The sequence below is a fragment of the Scomber scombrus genome, chromosome 9, assembly GCF_963691925.1.
Source record: "Scomber scombrus chromosome 9, fScoSco1.1, whole genome shotgun sequence".
NCBI classification, from domain to species: domain Eukaryota; kingdom Metazoa; phylum Chordata; class Actinopteri; order Scombriformes; family Scombridae; genus Scomber; species Scomber scombrus.
Genome location: NC_084978.1, coordinates 11,801,318 through 11,818,540, shown reverse-complemented (window position 1 = coordinate 11,818,540; position 17,223 = coordinate 11,801,318). Strand labels below are relative to the sequence as shown.

Here is a 17,223-nt window from a genome sequence, read left to right as displayed (position 1 = left end):
TTTTCTGTACTCTGATATGACCATCATAACTGTTTTTATTTCACATGATTAACATTTTCATAATGTGGTTGAAGTGCTAAAGAGCCCCTTTGCAAATGGATACAAATCACTGCAGGAATAATGAAACAATTGATGTAAAAGACTTTATCACAAAAAAGGGCGGGGGAAAAAAAGTAAATATCATGTTTGTTTTTTTCTCCCTGCAGAGGCTCCATCAGCCGGGAGGTCCAAGAATGGATTTGTTTTCCAAGAGATGGGTTAGTAGCTGGAGTAATACATGGTACATACCTTGATTGCTTTGCTCAGCATGGGTCATGCTCTTTCTTGACTAAGTATGATCTGCTTTGCAAACACACTGAAAACATTATTCAGGGGTTCCCCTTCAGGATACAGTACGAGGGGAGATTACAGTAGTTTTTCACATAGAAATGTATTGCAACAGTTATTTATGCTAATGCCAATGCTTCTCACTGATGACCCATTTCACATGCTGGTGAGCACAGCCAGTCCCTTCGCTGGTGTGTTGAGAGGTTAATTAATGGGTAAATAATGAGGCAGATGATCTCTGAGTCAATGATAGGAAGAGGGAATAATCATAGCACAAAGCTTTGCTCATGAAGGGTTAAGGTTAATTCTCTAATTCTTAGGCTGTTTCTTCTCCCCTTGTAAAACCTGCACCCGAGATGCCATATTTATCTTCTATAACAATGAAGGAATTTACGAGGAGCTGCTATTATTATATTGCTGCAGGTCTGGTTTGAGGGGGATTTTTAATGGGTCCCCCTCTCTCTCTCTCTCTCTCTCTCTCTCTCTCTCTCTCTCTCTCTCTTTCTCTCTCTCTCTCTCTCTCTCTCTCTCTCTCTCTCTCTCTCTCTCTCTCTCTCTCTCTCTCTCTCTCTCTCTCTCTCTCGCTGTGTGCTTGTCAACAGATGGCGGAGTGGTGGGAGGGCAAAATAAATTGTCCCCTACTGGAGACACTGTTAATGTGACTAGCAAAGCATTGTAACCTTGATACAAAGAACAGTTTTATCTCACAACAAGGCTGCAAATGGCGTTGTTTGGCTGATCTATGAAACCTTCTTAAATATTACTGGTTATTTAATGTGATTCACTCAATTTTATCAAAGCACGGCTGCAAAATCTGCTATTCTCACAAGAAACAGTGTCACACATGAACTGAGACTTGGCTCTGATCATCTATTTAATCCACAGAGCTGCAGGATGGGGAACAGGAGGATTATGAGCAGGATTTACCTGTCACTCACAAGGATCACATCTATGACAACCAAATCCAGATCAGCGTGTCAGGTGTGTTAAAATGAGTTGAATGTTATGTGTGTGGTGCCACTTATATTAGAAATACAAAGGATTAGCTCATTACAATGTACAGCAATACAGGTTATGTTTAACTTTATGTTTTTTAAATGATCATTATAGTGACTTTCATTGTCTGGGAATAATTTGCTGCCTCTGCAATTAGGAAATCATGTGTGTTGGCTCTCATTTCCTGAGTCAGGACAACTGAGACCGAGTTCATGGACATGAGCTGGCAGCTAGTGCTCCTTATTATCTATTAATACTAAAGAGAAGTGAAACTATAGAAATATAAAGTGAGTGTGCAGTGAGCAATTGCAGTGTGTTCACATAAAGATATTGTGAGTTTAAGTGCAAATGCAAAATCAGTGACATCTTTTAAATCACGTCCTTAAACCTAACTGCAAAAAAGCATTTCATTCATTGTTTAATATCTTCTTTTACTACATTTTGGGTATTTTATTCTCTTTCTTTAATTGCTGCATTTCATTTAATGGTGTTTTTTCCCCTTTGTAAAGCACTTCATAATTATTTTAAAGATGTTATATAAATAAAGTTTATTATTAGCCTATTATTTATTATAAATGTACACGTTGCTTTCATTCACAGATCCTGAAGGCCCTGGGTTTGGGCTTTTAAATACAACAAGAAAAGTAAGATCCATTTTTCCAGTCATTCTTCCATTGACACGATGACAGAAAAAAAAAGCATTTTGCATTTCTTGAACTTGTTTTATGCTGAATTTGCAGCCCAGAAAAGATCAATCCATTATTTCTAACAGTTCTTTCTAATGTATGTTTCAAAGCTCGCCTCTACATTTCTATCCAGTTCACTGTTGACTGAGAACTGCGATAAATGATAAATAAAGTGTCTGCATTAAGAGGGAAGGACATGTGGGGATTTAGTGCTGCTGTTTGGCACTGTAAGAAAATCACAAAGTGAACCTTTAACATTTCATCTGTTTGCACAACTTTGCCTTACCAGCAATCAAACTTCCCTTCCAACTCAGTTTTTCCTGCTTTGTCTCTCACTAGTATGTGAAGCCAATGAACTTCCAGGATGAAGTTCGTGCCCACAGAGACCTGGACAGCTTCCTGGCCCAGGCAAGCATCCTCTTGGATGAGAAAGCTGCTACTCTGGACGAGGTCCTGAGACGAATGTTAACCCACGTGGCGGAGGACGGACAAGGGGGCTGTGATGTGGACGTGGTCATGAACTCGCTGTTCACAGACGCAGGAGGGAAGGAGTTTAACGGTAAGCACAAATGAAATGAGCAATATTAGAAACTGGTGATTTAGTTTATGTACTGTTACCTCTAGATACATAAAAGCTATCTTGACTAGTCATTTGTTTGTGTTTATTGTTATTTATGCTCCCACAGTTCACCTTCTGTCAGAGACCATTCAGGGTGTGACTGCTACTTCTACTGGCATTCGTTACCAGCAGTCCTGGCTTTGTGTTCTGTAAGTTCATCTCCAATAAGATTTATGTGCAGTCTTTAATTGACTAGTTTTTTCAGGGACCAGCTTAGTACATGCATTTTTTTTAACAGAGTCTTGGAAATCTCTGTCAATTTGATGATGACTTGATCGATGCTGATACAGTCGCGCATTCATTTATCATTTTTCTATCAATTCAGCTCTAATGTGAGGACACTACAGAGACGTCATATCTGCATTGCCCGTCTGGAGAGGCCACAGAACTGGGGAGTCAACTGCTGTGAGGCTCGATATGTTGTCCTCATCCTGGCTCCTCCTAGAACGGTATGGTGCAGGTCTTCCATACAGATTTTTTATTTTTTATTTACTTCACTGAGGAAGAAGCCTTATAGTATTAGATTTGAAGTTTGATTCCGACTAGGAGTTTTCAAAAATGTCACCCATACCCTCATCCTTACTGTTACTCTTTCCAAAAATACTATAAAGTGATAAAACATCCAATTTTCATTATGAGATCATTAATACTATGATATTATATACATTTATTATTATATCACCAAAATTAATGTATTTCAACCTCAGGAGAACACAAATGTCTCTACAAAATTTCATGAAAATTGATTTAATAGTTGTTGTAACATTTATATTTATAAATATTTTGAACCAAAGTAGTGGACAGACTGATCAACAGACAGCCATCCATTGAGCAACACTGCTAGCAGAGCTAAAAAGGATATTGAGTACCATTTAGTAGGAGTTAACTTAAAAATGCAAATTAGTGATGCAATACATCAAACATCCAGGCACAATCACACAATCTTGCTATATATTTTTGGATCTGTCAAACTTCTCTTTAACATCGTCTTTTGCAGAAAAGCACCAAGACGGCCATTGAACTCGGCAGAACATTTGCCACAATGTTCTCCGACATTTCCTTCAGACAGAAGCTTCTGGAGGCCAAGACGCAGGAGGAATTCAAACAAGAGCTGGTCTACCAGCGACAGCAGCTCTCCATAATCACTGAGAAGCCAGAAGTAGAGGAGGTGGAGGACTCAGATCCACGCAAAAGCAAATCACTTAAGGTGTGGAAAGAGTAAATGTTCTGACAGCAGCTTGTTGGTTCTGTGCTATCATAAAAATATCAGTAAGAGGCTACATGACAAACACGGCTTTGGTGTTTTGTAAAATATATTAAATAGTGGCAATACCCAAAAAGATAAACCTGGAAAAGAAACACACCTCCATTCAGCAAAGGATACTCACTTGTAAAACCAACATTTAGATTCCCTACAGACTTTTAGGTCTCTCCACATGTGGGGACCACCCTTGTGTTTTCCAACTCCATCCAGGCATATAAAGATGCGGTGTAGTAAAATGAAGTAGTTGAGCCAGATTATCTGATTATCCTGTTTCTACACTTTATCAGCCCGGCCGGAGGAATGAGAGGCAGCTGGGCAACAGACTAAAAAAGCTGCCAGGTCTGCCATGGATCTGGCAGCAGAATGTGTGCAGCCCCATGTAATGATAAAGTACTTCATTATGTCCAGTGTTTAAAATAAGAGGAAATGTGTGTGCTCAGCAGGGGTTTGGAAAAGAGGGAACACCTAAATACTGCCTCCAGAGAAAGCATGTATTAGGTTGTAAAAGGCCAAAGTTAACAACAGGTTTTAGTTCCACCTGATGGCCTGTTTGAGTTCAAAACAGCATTTAAATGTTGGTTTGTTTCGAAACCAGCTATTTACCAATTATTATATAATAGAAAAACAAGACAATGGACAATTTTAGACTGGGTTTCAGCAATGGTCTTCCTCAAGTATTCATTGTTTATTTTATTATTTATATGCAAATTGTGGAGAAGGCCATGTTTTTCCAATGAGGCTACTTCATTGGACACATTTGTTTTGCTGGCCAATAAAATACCTGTAAAGGAACATTTCTTGAAGAATACTGTACAACAAGAATAATGCTTTTCTTCTGGTTACCTTCACAATAATTGAGACACAGGATAAAACAAGTGTCACTGCAATAACTTTCCAGGGTTGTAAGAGGGTTTTTTTTAGAGCCCCAGTGTTGAGCGCTAAAATTGTCAAGTTTGATATATTGCATTTTTTAGGAAATCTTATGCTTTTTGGGACTTTCTGTCATTTTAATACTGTTATAAAGTTGGATGTCCATGTTAAACATGGTCAAAGTTCAAAAACTTGAGGTGAACATATATAAAAATGCTTCCTGAAAGTCAAAAGCTAGGGCTTCAGAATTCTCCATTTGCAATGTTTCCTCTACTTCATGTTCATGCTGACATCAGATTGTTCACACATAGCCTCAAATGTCCATCTGTTCCACAGCCTTTCTTGCTAAGGTTGTTCACATTGTCCACTTGCATAGTTCAGATCGGATTTGTGCTCAAACATGTACATATATATTTGAGAAATTGGCATTTTAAATAAAGAACAAGTAAAAGAGGTGAAATCCTACAATTACTGTTAGTTTACATAGACTCCAGAGTTGGTGGAAGCTTCCAGGAGCTAACTAATCAGAGCAGAGTGGGCTCATTGGGAAGGGGGGGCCTTAAAGAGACAGGAGTAAAAACAGCCTGTTTCAGACAGACGCTGAACTAAGGGGCTGCATAAGGGTCCAGTATCAGATAAATAAGGAGGTTTTTTTAACTGTAAATCAGGCAAAGATATACCTGTAGAACCCCAGAATATAAATATACTGTAGACCAGAAAATGTGCATGATACATCCCCTTTAAAACACATCTCAATGTTAAAGACCTTTAACAATCACTACGCTGCTCCACCAGTTGCTGGACACTTCGCTCAACAGCACATTCCATGAAAATTTCAGTACAATTTCAGTAAAAAAAATGTTTTATTCTACAGTCCCATTACAGGACTTTCAATCTAGCCATATAAAAGTATGTATGCTCCTTCCCTCCCACTGACTAAAGTGTTCCTGACTGAATTGTCTTTTTCTTAACAGTGCAAAGATTTCTTCAAGGTCGGTTATGGAGTTTACAAGGACCTCCGTCGGAGACTTCCTCTCTACCCATCAGACTTCACAGATGGTATTAACATTACCTTGTAATGCTACTTTCTTAGTGGGCACATGTTTTCATTCATTTGTTCTTTTATAAAACCGTCTTTTGGTTGGTTAAGTTTTTATATTTTAAATAACCCTTTGAATATAATTCATTAAGGTATAACAGGGAAGGACCGCTGTCTGCTGAAGTATACTACCACTGCCATTTTCCTCTACATTGCTATTCTGCTGCCTGCCATTGCCTTTGGCTCACTGAACGATGAAAGCACCAGGGGAGAGATAGGTATGGACCTGTCTGTCGTTATTGTCTTTATCTGGAACATCCTGTTATACTGCAATACAATTACTTCAATGGAAGTGTACCAAAGTATGCTGGAAATAAACCCCAGAATAATGTGATTCAGATGTCAAATAGCTTTTCCCAAACACTTTAAAGTTTTTTTTGTTTTCTTTTTGACAGATGTTCAGAAGACCATTGTTGGACAGAGCATTGGTGGAGTGATCTATTCTTTGTTTGCTGGCTCGCCACTTGTTATACCACTGACCACTGCACCGTTGGCCATTTTCATAAGCGGTGTGTATTGAGTGTATTTTTTTTAAAGGGGATAGAAGCCATATTTGTAATATGTGGATACATCTGTGGATCACATTAAGATTAAAAAAAAGGAAAATTAGAAAAAACATTGTACATAGAGTATAAAAGGACAGGTTCCCATTTTATACTGTCCTAAAACAATTGTCAGATGTAAAAAAAAATAAAAAAAATACTGACATGTTTTTGTTGCTGTAATCATTCCTCCTGACCATTAACAGATGTTGCATAATGCATTTTCAGTGAAAGTGAAAATATGCAAAAATGTATTTAAAAGTTTGCTTTACTAATATGATGTTTCAGTCTTCCAAATTAGTCAAATCAAGTGTTTATATTTCAGCCTCACAGTCTTTTTCGTCTGGACCATCCCCATTTTTCCCCACTCATGAGTTCCATAAAGCAATATCAGGCTATATATAACATATAGGCTAAGAAATATGTAGCCTATCAAGTTGGCACCTAAACGAAGGTGCACTTACAGGGTTTCATTAAATAATGTAATAAATAATAGCCAAGAAAGGCCTAAAGGAAAAGTCGGCACCACAAGGGGCGCTCTTATTTTAGTCGTTTGACAACTGATATCGGCAACCCAGATCTCAGCGGACTTGTGCTACAATCCATATCAGCGGCGAGTTTCTCCCGACGTCACAAGCGCGAATGAAGCGATGATCCAAAAATGTATATTTATGATCAAGCACCGCGATAGAAGCGATTCAAGCGATTTTTTTTGCGTCAGATGCTTTTGGCCTGAACGCAGCTTAACAAACGTCAGACTAGTCAGTTAACGGACTGACTGCAGTGATGTGGATGAAATAGTAGGCTATTTAATCATCACCACACTCTTTTATCTAGTCACCTTCACTCAATCTTGTATGCATGTTGCACTGCTGCACATATATGAACCAAAGCTGCAGATGTGCATGGAGACACCCACACAGTCTGTGCGTCCAAGCCCTACCACATTGTCCTTGCACTAACACGTTAAAATAGTGCCAAAGAATAACTAACTAACTAACTGTCAGTGCGCTCTTCTCTGCATCCTGTCCATTATTCCACTGGTTTCCAAAGCCATAAGAGTGTATTTTTTTGTAGTCATAAGCATGAACTCTTCAAGATGTAGGTAAGGACCACATGAGCTAATGTTAGCTGAAATAAATGTCACCTGCTGGAGGTTTCCATGCACTTTTCACTCCTCTTCTTGGTCTCTCTCCAGACTCGTTCCTCCTCCTCTTCATTTGGCGGTGGAGTGGTAATGTTATCACTGCAGCTAGGCATGCTAACGCTAACAGGATTTTGCATGACAGCAGCATACATATTAACTTGTTGTTTCTTTTAACTTGTTTCTCCTCAGTGGTTAACTTGCCTAGTGGTTACTACATCTAACACTACTACTACTACTACAGTCTACAGTTTGCCAGTTAGCCGCCGAGCTAGCGGCCGAGCTAGCGGCAGAAAGCTCTCAGACATAGCGTCCATGTTTCTGGTAGAGGTGGTGACTTTGATTGACAGGTGACACTTGGTAGGGGGCGGGGTTTCAGCGAACTCGGCTCTCACTCTGACCTTTTCCGTTCCACTTTTGAGCTTTTTGGGTCCTTTAATCCATTTGTGTAGGCTAGCGTTATTTTCGATTCAAACTCCACCCTTTCAGTCTGATTTGATGATGATTTTTGGACTGCTCCTACATTGAGTGAAATGCGGCAGCGGGTTGAATTTTTTCCCCACATTTTTCCCTCATTGCTGGTGGCCTTGCTGTCGCCGGGTGGGTCAGCCCATCTGGCATTTGACACAACTGCCTGATAGCTGGCGTGATCCTTTCTAATGATCACTATAAAGGGATGAATGATTACAGCCAGCAAAACCTCTTTCAATGCTCACATGGGTGCCTGACTGTCTAAATTGAGAAATCTCTGTCTGTTTGTATGTATGTATGTCCTTCACAAGTCTCGAGAACCATTCGTCCAACCTACGCTATACCTGGCAGGTGTATTGCTGGGGACTTTAGGAAGCGTAGTGTGTAGTGAGTAGTTCTTTATATATATAAAAAAGACAGACAACACCGCTCTGCCAATTGTAGTGTAGACCAAGCAGTGCAAGAGGAGAGATGATGTGAAATAGTTGTTAATCATAATGCAGTCTAATGTGCCTGCGTCTGTGTGTTTTTATGTATGTTCTATAGTGATCAGGGGCATCTGCGATGACTATGACCTCGACTTTGATTCCTTCTACGCCTGCATCGGTTTATGGAACAGTTTGTTCCTCATCCTTGGAGGCCTATTCAATGTCAGCCTGCTGATGAAACTGTTCAAACGGTGAATACACAACACCTCTTTCAAATATTTGTTACTATAACATACCACAGACAGAAGCCCCCATATTGCAACATTTTTTTTAAATCTACTTAAATACTGAACAGTGAGGCCATGCACTAAAGTGAGGTCACTGATAAGAAAAGACAAATTTGTTATGACTTCCTGTTTTCAGCCATAATCATCAAGACTCTTGCTATCTTCACCATCATTTCCCCTTGAATTGGTTGTTATGGCTGTGCTGGCATGAAAAAAACATGTTTTGATAAAACATGAATGATCACGCCATGGCTTCTTTATTTCCATTATCTCACAGCTCAACAGAAGAAGTCATTGCATTGTTCATCTCCATTGCATTTGTTGGGGATGCAGTGAAAGGCACCGTCAAAAGTAAGTCAAATCAAGGTCAAACTATATTTAACTTGTTTTGAATGCTTCTCCTGCAGAGCAATTTTGCTTCACTGTAGGGGTATGTCTAACATCGTCCTGTCTACAATTTGTTATAAGTACTGTAGCCTGGCAAATCTACAAATCCATCATACAGTCTTTAGAGGAACAACAAGCATGAAATCAAACTAGAACCCCTGTGTGTTGTGTTATAATGCTAATGTGCTGTAGTCTTTCACATTGCTTCTGTTTATTTCTTTTTCACAAGAGTTCATCACAGGAAAGTAAAGAGAAAAATAAGCATATGGTGATTCTTTAGAGCTTTCTTCCTTCCTCTGTGAGCCTAAGGCTGTTGTATGCTGCAACTAAACTACACCAAACTGAATGCAGTGCAATACCTAAATGCTTGAATGTAGTGCACTGTCTGAAAGAATGACAATGTAAAAGAGAATTATATTGAAAAAGTGGTGCAATATGAATTTGAATGGACATAAATGTAATAACAAAAATGGGCCAGAGGCATCTTTTCTAGACACGACAAGCATGTTTAATGTGTCCTGTCCTAGAGAAAGAATATTTATGTTGGATCTTTTCTGGAAATACTCATTCTTGTCCCCAGTGTAATTTTTTCTTTCTTCTTTCCTCCACACTTCACAGTTTTTCAGTACTTCTACCACGGGCCCATACTGGCTACCACAAACAGCACGCTGGTACTCCAGGAGATTACAGAGATTCTCGAGAAGATGAAGAACCAGACGGAACACACGCCAGGGCTTAATAATGAGACTGGGATGGGACACGCATCAGTCTTCCTGCCTGAGTCTCTGGTGTTGTGCACGAGAGAAAGGCCCATCCTCTGCCTGCTGCTCATGTTGGGGACGTTGTGGCTGGGTTATGCCCTCTACCTCATTAAGAAGAGGTACTTGCTTTATTTTACGGGTGCCTTCATTTTTTACTAATTTCTGGGACATTTTTGGAGTATTTTGCATGTATTTAACAGTTAATTTTTGGGATATTTTACAGCCTACTGGTTACTTGCTTTAACACTTAAAGTTAATCTTGCTCCCACTACTTATACTTAAGAAAAAAGACTTTTACATGTGATGGAGTATATTTAACATTGTGGTATTGCTACTTTTATTTAAATAAGGGATCTGACAATTTCATCAACACACAGTTTAAGTTGCAAGTAACAAAATTGGAGAACAGTATCTACAATAAGCTTCTTAAAATTGTACTTAAGTACAGTACTTGGGTGTTAAATTAGTTTAGTTTCCCCCACTGCCTGTAGTAGCTGCATGTAAATGTACATATTGCAACTTGCATGAAACTTGATGGATCTGACAAAGAGGAAATGTTCACATCCCAAGAGTCAGGCACCATGTTACAAATCTTGTACAATGCTTTGCACCCTTCAGGTATAATAATGTAATACAAGAGGCGGATAAATGTGACTCCGACATTGTACATTTCCACATCTGACTCCAGTGATGTCATCCTTCTTTCCCCTCAGCGGCAAACTTTCAGCATTTGACATGGATTATTTTTTCAAGCTAAGAGACTAACTACTGTAAATATGGTAGTAAAACTACCTGCAGGATGTATTACATCAGAATTGCACCATGTTGAAATATGCACTACTTCTTTTCCCCACAGCCCGTATCTTAATGGCACAATCAGAGAGGTGGTGTCAGACTGCGCTTTGCCTATCTCTGTGGTGATATTCTCCTTCATTGGCTCCTACCTTTTCCTTGATATACAGCGTGAGTACAGATCTCTCAAATAAAAGAACTGATAGAAGAGTTCTCTTGAGACTTGATGCAACAATTTTGGTACAGAGCACCTTTCACTCTTTATAAATCCTCTGTTGAAAAAAAAAGGAAAATATATGCTTCCAGTGGGCTTTAAACCTAGTGTGGGTTCTGGATCAATGTGTGAAAGACACAGTTGCCTGTAAAAGAAAGCTTACCACCATCAAAGTTCATTATTGACATATTTCTTTTATCAAGGGTTTGACGTCAACTTTTTGTGAAAAACTTGAGATGTCTATATTCTATTTTATGTTTTCTATATATCTTATGCTATCTTGACAGTTCCTATGTTCAGTGTCCACGATGGCCCGATCTTCAAATATCCTGCATTTGACAAGCTGACTGGAATGAACACACTAAGTGCTGCGGGGCTGGGTTTTCTCCTTGCATTGCTCATCTTCATAGACCAGAATATTGTCATTTCACTTACACATGTACCAGAACACAAGTAAGACCCTAATTTGTGTATTTCAATTGTCAAACCATGTCAAGAAATGTACCAATCTACTTTTATTTTCTTTATCATCTGTAAACATCATCTCTGATGTTTCCATTTGAGGCTCATGAATAAGAATAGAAGTACCTTTGCCTGTTATTCACTGAAAACCCACTTGTGTGAATGTCTGTACCAGGCTGCTAAAAGGGACAGCATTCCACTGGGACTTAATGCTGACCGGCTTCATCAACATCCTCATGTCCTGTCTCGGGTTGCCATGGATGCACGCTGCCTTCCCACATTCCTCCCTACACGCCCGTCAGCTGGCCAAGGTGGAACAGCACGTAGAGAACGGACACCTCTACTCGACGTGAGTGAAGTTAAAACAAGGACGAAAAAAAAGTTTTAAAAGACATCCAGTGTGCTTCTGAAAACAGCAGTTTGTCTAAATCCTCTAAAAATAGGAGACAAAACGCTGACATCAAGGATTTAAACGGTTATTTAGTGACATTGACCTATCTAAATGAAGTTGGTACATTTATTTTAGCTACTACATTTTTAAAAAACTACTATGAGGTCCACTGACTACAAATAGATCAAAGTTTGGTTTATTCTTCACAGCTCAAGTCACTTGCAGTTACTCTACTTTTTTGTAACTGTTTCCACTTTTTTTGTGAAATGCTGAATACTTTTACTTCTTTGGAGCCCCTCAAATGATTGGGATTAGGGGAAAAAAGCAAACATTACTTTATTTTAGGGCGTCAAAGGCTAAAAAGGTTGAGAAACAACACTCCATGGTAACTAATATGTTTTCTAGTCAGATAAGAAAGGTGCATGAAGATCCTGACACTGCTCTTCTCTGCCTTTGTTTCCATCAGTATTGTCAGTGTAAAGGAAACACGTCTGACTTCACTTGTTGCGAACATCCTCATCGGCTTGTCCGCATTCATGCTGCCCATCCCTCTGCAGTGGATCCCCAAGCCTGTCCTCTACGGCCTCTTCCTCTACATCGCAGCCACTTCACTTGATGGGAACCAGATGGTGGACCGCATGGCCCTGTTGCTAAAGGAACAGGTGAGTGAGAAGGACATAAGAGACTGTGGTTTGATTGGTTGGCCTGTTCGCTAGTAGTCATACATTTCACATGGCAGCAGTCCTTAAGATGAACTTCATTATCAAGATATTATTAAAAACTCTGATTCAATGAGCAGAGAAAGCACAAAAACACAAACCAGAATTTAATTTGACCAAATATAGGGGAATCAGTTTTTCTTATGAGCTTGTAATTTATGCAGATACAACGTAAAAATCTTTTTTATTACAGCTGAAATGTGCAAAATATGAAGCAAAATGACACTTAAAGCAGCTTTTAAACATTTTATACTCCCACTTCTCTGTGCAGACGTCCTATCCTCCCACGCACTACATTCGCCGGGTGCCTCAGAGGAAGGTCCACTACTTCACAGGGCTGCAGATGATCCAGCTCATCATCCTGTGCGCCTTTGGGATGTATCCTCTGCCCTACATGAAGATGGTGTTCCCCCTCCTGATGATTCTGCTTGTCCCTATCAGGTAAGATGACCCAGGCCAACAGGGCACAGTGGTCCAAACAAACTCAAGATACTCCTTTCACAGCAGTGCTTCTCTGATTATGTATTTTGTACTATGATATTTATTGTATCTCATTATTTTATGGAAATCTAATATTTAGATAACATTTTGTACAGTAGAATAATAGTTGCTATTGCCTATTAATACTGACTTTTTAAAGTGAATTTGCATTGGAAAATGAGATGTGTACGAATGTTAACCTATTGGATTCATTAATCAACACCTGATTATTTATAGTCACACCTAATGGCAATCCAGCACAGAGCAAATATGATGAAACAACATGCAATATGTGTAGTTTGCGCCTTTTGTTTTAATTTAATCTGTTAATAAAATAGTGTCACTCCTAGTGTCCTGGTGTGCGCTGGAATATGAGAAGGTTTACAGGGAGCAGAATGGTGTCATGGAAACCAACACAGTACTTAGAGTGTGTGCAAACACTTTTTTAAGTTAAGATCCAAGCTGTGATGTTTTTAAAGAGATGGTTCACCGATTCTGCACACAAAGATCGGTTTACTAATCAAACAGAGTTATTGAGCAGAGCAGTGCTCTGCTCAATCACTGCCTGAAAACAGTTGGATAAAACCTTCTGCAGCTCTAGAGAAAGCTTTTTACAGTCAGAAAAAAAGAAAATAACATGATATCTGGGTTATCTTAGATTGGGCTTGGAGACTATACATTTAAATGGAAAGTCTTTTTAAACTGGGGATGTGGAATTTGAAGGAAATGACCGTTAACCACTGAAGGAGGAAAAAATGCATTGACTTGAAAGTGAAGGAACGAGAATTTTCAGGGATTGACCCACACAAACGACTAAGTCATGATATATTTCACTCTGTTGCCTTGATTTTGATTATTTTTCCAAACATCTGTCCCCCCAAATTATTAAACTGCTAAAGATTATAGCACAAAAACATTGTTTCTATTCATGTTTGGCATTACACTCAAATTATAAATCATAGTGACTACATAATTATTAATTTTGTATTTTGGTTGTTGACAAATTATTCAAATGTTAGTTCTTTGAAGGATTGTACTTTTTAAATACAGTTTTCAGTTAAACAGTACACTAACTGCATCATGTATTATCTCTCTGCTTTATCTCAGGATCATTCTGCTCCCTAAAGTAATCGACGCTAAGTATCTGGATATCATGGATGCCCAGCACATGTAGAACAACAGCCACAACCTTATGAGAAGATTCATTACCTCCAGTGCAAGGGAAACAGACTTAGAAGTCATTGATTGTTAATGACTGAATGAAGTGCATTTGGACTGCAAGATTTCAATACAAGCACTCTACTGGTGACAAAAGTGGTCGGATGACCATTTACACCCCTCATTTGCTTTCTCATTTACCGTTAGTGTAGCTGACTTTAATATGTAACATTCCTACATTGTATTCAGCTATATAGTATTTTCTTCTTTTGCTTCTTTTCACATAAACACACAGGTATTGTTAGGTCACTTTTGGGATATTTACATAGACTTATATTCATCTACTGAGACGTACCCTAACTTTAACCGTAATCACTACCTGCCTAACCCTAAACTCAACCACCCAAAAATAACCGTTTTACTAATTGTGATTTTTATCCTCAATTGCATAAGCCGTCCTCAATATGCTGGTCTTAAGTCTGGTTTGCGTCCCTGAAAGTGACTTAAGTCGTATCCACTCACATACACAGACACACAAAAGTTTGCTTTGACTTCTATTCATTGTGGACAGCCTAACCCATTCATAAATAATTCATGCACAACCTTGACCTACTGTAACCCCAATTCACACCCCACCCCTAACCATAACCAGGATCTCAGAAATGACATTTTGCCTTATGGGGACCAGGCTTTGGTCCCCATTAGGACTACTGGTTCTGACAAGGTTATTGTTTATACTGGAAAAGGTCCCAATGAGGTGACAAAAATGTGCACATGTGCGCACACACACACACACGCACAGACATACATCTGTCTTGAACTGGTAAATGACAGGTGTATGAGTTAATGTCAGAGACATTTTTTTCTAATATAATTTTAGGCATCATTTGTTTAATAGAGAGCTGCTTGGTTTGTGTCCTCCATGAGTTTCAAGTGTAACATTGATGAGGTGATCTGGGGTATGGAAATTTCAGTGTAAGTAATTTCACCAACGCAAAAAATCCATTAATCATAAACTGACTGAAAAGGAATTCCTCCCTGTTTAAACATGCAGAGTGGAGTGTCATCCCACATCAGTAAAGTTTTAATCAATCACATTGAAGCCAGGTTTCCCAAGATTCATGTCCCATTCTTTTAGATGTGAAAAACTGCTACTTTTATTTTAAGTAGTCACATAACATGATAAAGTATGTTATTATGTGGAGAATAAACCAACTGTTTTAAAACAAATAAAGCCCTTTAAAGGAACTGAATGAATATTTCTCTTTATACTGCACCGATTCCACTTCTAAAGCAAAATACATCAATTCAATTTATAACATCACACACAACATCAGCACAATGCTACCCTCAACTGAGCGGAGAGGACTGGCAGATGTAAAAGCTATTAAAGTTACATTCCCACCAATAGATGGCAGTAGAAGCTCACCATCTGAGATCAGGTTTAGCTGATGACATATGTGCACTCACCAGTACATTACAGAAAAAAATGAGCATGATTTGTATCATTAGAAATTGAAGCTTGAAAACATATGCAGTGTATACTCCAACATGATTTATTTTTTGCCTTTTAAAAGTCACCCCCTTAGTTGTTTGTCCCTTTCTTGTTTCAACTGTTACTTTGAGTAAGTGGGCCAATTTTTGGCAGCAAACAAACCACCTGATGCATTATACTACCTTTTTTCCACTTGAGGATTCTGTGTTCAAATTTCTTATTCCACCATTAATGTATCAACTAGTTTATCATGACTGTTTTCCCGGCATGAAAGCTGGACGTGCTGAAAACATTTGCAGGAAAGAAAAACACCCAACTGTTTGACAAACAAAGAAAGCTCCTTTTCATATTCTGCAACAATAAAGTAATGAGCACAGTTAGTGTCTGTGGGTACGTGACAGAAAATATGAATGCAGCAGCAGAGGAGAGTTTGCTGTCAAAATATGTCAAAGTCAATAATTTAGAATTCAATTGCACAAAGAACATAGTTGTCTTTGTATAAGGGACCAGACATGGAAGGCACCACATGAGCATTAATTCATAATAATGATAGAATAAGACATTTGCAGCATTTTAAGTTCCCATTCTGAGCTTCATTACTCTCTGCTTTTCATTGTCCGTTTTGCAGCTCACAGTGCAAACATGTGACACCAAATAGGAACAAAAGAAAGATGTAGAAATAAGTGAATCAACCTGATCACTGCATTTACACTTTTAATACTGTAGCTGACACAGAAAGTAGAAGGACATAATAGAATTCATTTTAAATGTTAGTACAAAAATCAAGAGGTAGAAAAAGAGAAGCTGGAGGTTTTTAACACAGATAACCTTCCTGTGTACCCCTTAAAGTCCAGGCCCAGGCGAGTACAGTGAGTCAACTGTGGACTCGAGTATAAAAATACAACTGATCCCATGATGCAGCAGAAATTGGGTCTCTGAAGGGATTTTTAATTGAATCCCTTTAGTACAAAAAGAGAGAGAGAGAGAGAGAGAGATGTGGTGACTGTCACCATAGCGATATATCCACCTCTCAGTCACCATAGAGATGCTGCCAATTAATTTTCTATCACAAAAACCTGTATATTTATCTCTCTGCCACCTACGTAGAAAACCCTTTCCTGATATGAAATGTGTGGTGAATAATTAGTGTTTTTGTCTATGCAGGTAAAGCCCATTGTCTCCATTAGTTGAGGGCTTCCTCCTCATTTCTAGAATGTCCTCATATTATCTCTGTTTTCTTGTCAATGTCTCGTATCTTCATTGTCCCAGAAGTGTCACCAACAAAGTCTATGTGCTCTTGATGGCCTGGAAGCTGAAGAAGCGCCAGCATTTCTCCAGACTGATTCCCACGCCGGTCAGCTCCTGTCTGAAGGTGCAAGTCAGCCTTTGCTGGGGTTAATTTGCAAATACAAACACACACAAACACACACACACACACACAGGTAACATTTAGATGCAACACAAAGCTACTTTCACACACAAATTAGCAAAGACATTCTCGCACCTCGATTCTGGCATTTTCTCTTCATTTTCATTATGCTCACACTTAGCTCTCACACCTTTACTCAAACCTGACGATGATGGTAAGCGTCAAGACAATATGAGTTACATGACAGGATTTATACTGGCTC

The 17,223-nt window shown here is 38.9% G+C and overlaps 1 protein-coding gene across 1 annotated transcript; it reads left to right on the top strand.

Moving 5' to 3' along the window:
- The first annotated feature begins 214 nt into the window (after window positions 1-214).
- Window positions 215-15,335, top strand: LOC133985772 (solute carrier family 4 member 11-like). Its single transcript, XM_062425478.1, has 19 exons — window positions 215-257; window positions 1,213-1,308; window positions 1,924-1,967; window positions 2,349-2,568; window positions 2,696-2,777; window positions 2,954-3,077; window positions 3,626-3,835; window positions 5,737-5,821; window positions 5,954-6,079; window positions 6,257-6,370; window positions 8,565-8,697; window positions 9,011-9,084; window positions 9,739-10,000; window positions 10,738-10,844; window positions 11,175-11,340; window positions 11,525-11,698; window positions 12,207-12,402; window positions 12,731-12,900; window positions 14,047-15,335. The coding sequence occupies exons 1-19, from the start codon at window positions 254-256 to the stop codon at window positions 14,111-14,113; spliced, it is 2,454 nt and encodes an 817-aa protein (XP_062281462.1). The 5' UTR covers window positions 215-253; the 3' UTR covers window positions 14,114-15,335.
- Window positions 15,336-17,223: the final 1,888 nt, after the last annotated feature.

Coding starts and splice junctions, on each gene's coding strand:
- LOC133985772 (XM_062425478.1), top strand. Junction 1,968..2,348: donor TTTTAAATACAACAAGAAAA/GTAAGATCCATT, acceptor GTCTCTCACTAG/TATGTGAAGCCAATGAACTT. Junction 8,698..9,010: donor CTGATGAAACTGTTCAAACG/GTGAATACACAA, acceptor ATTATCTCACAG/CTCAACAGAAGAAGTCATTG.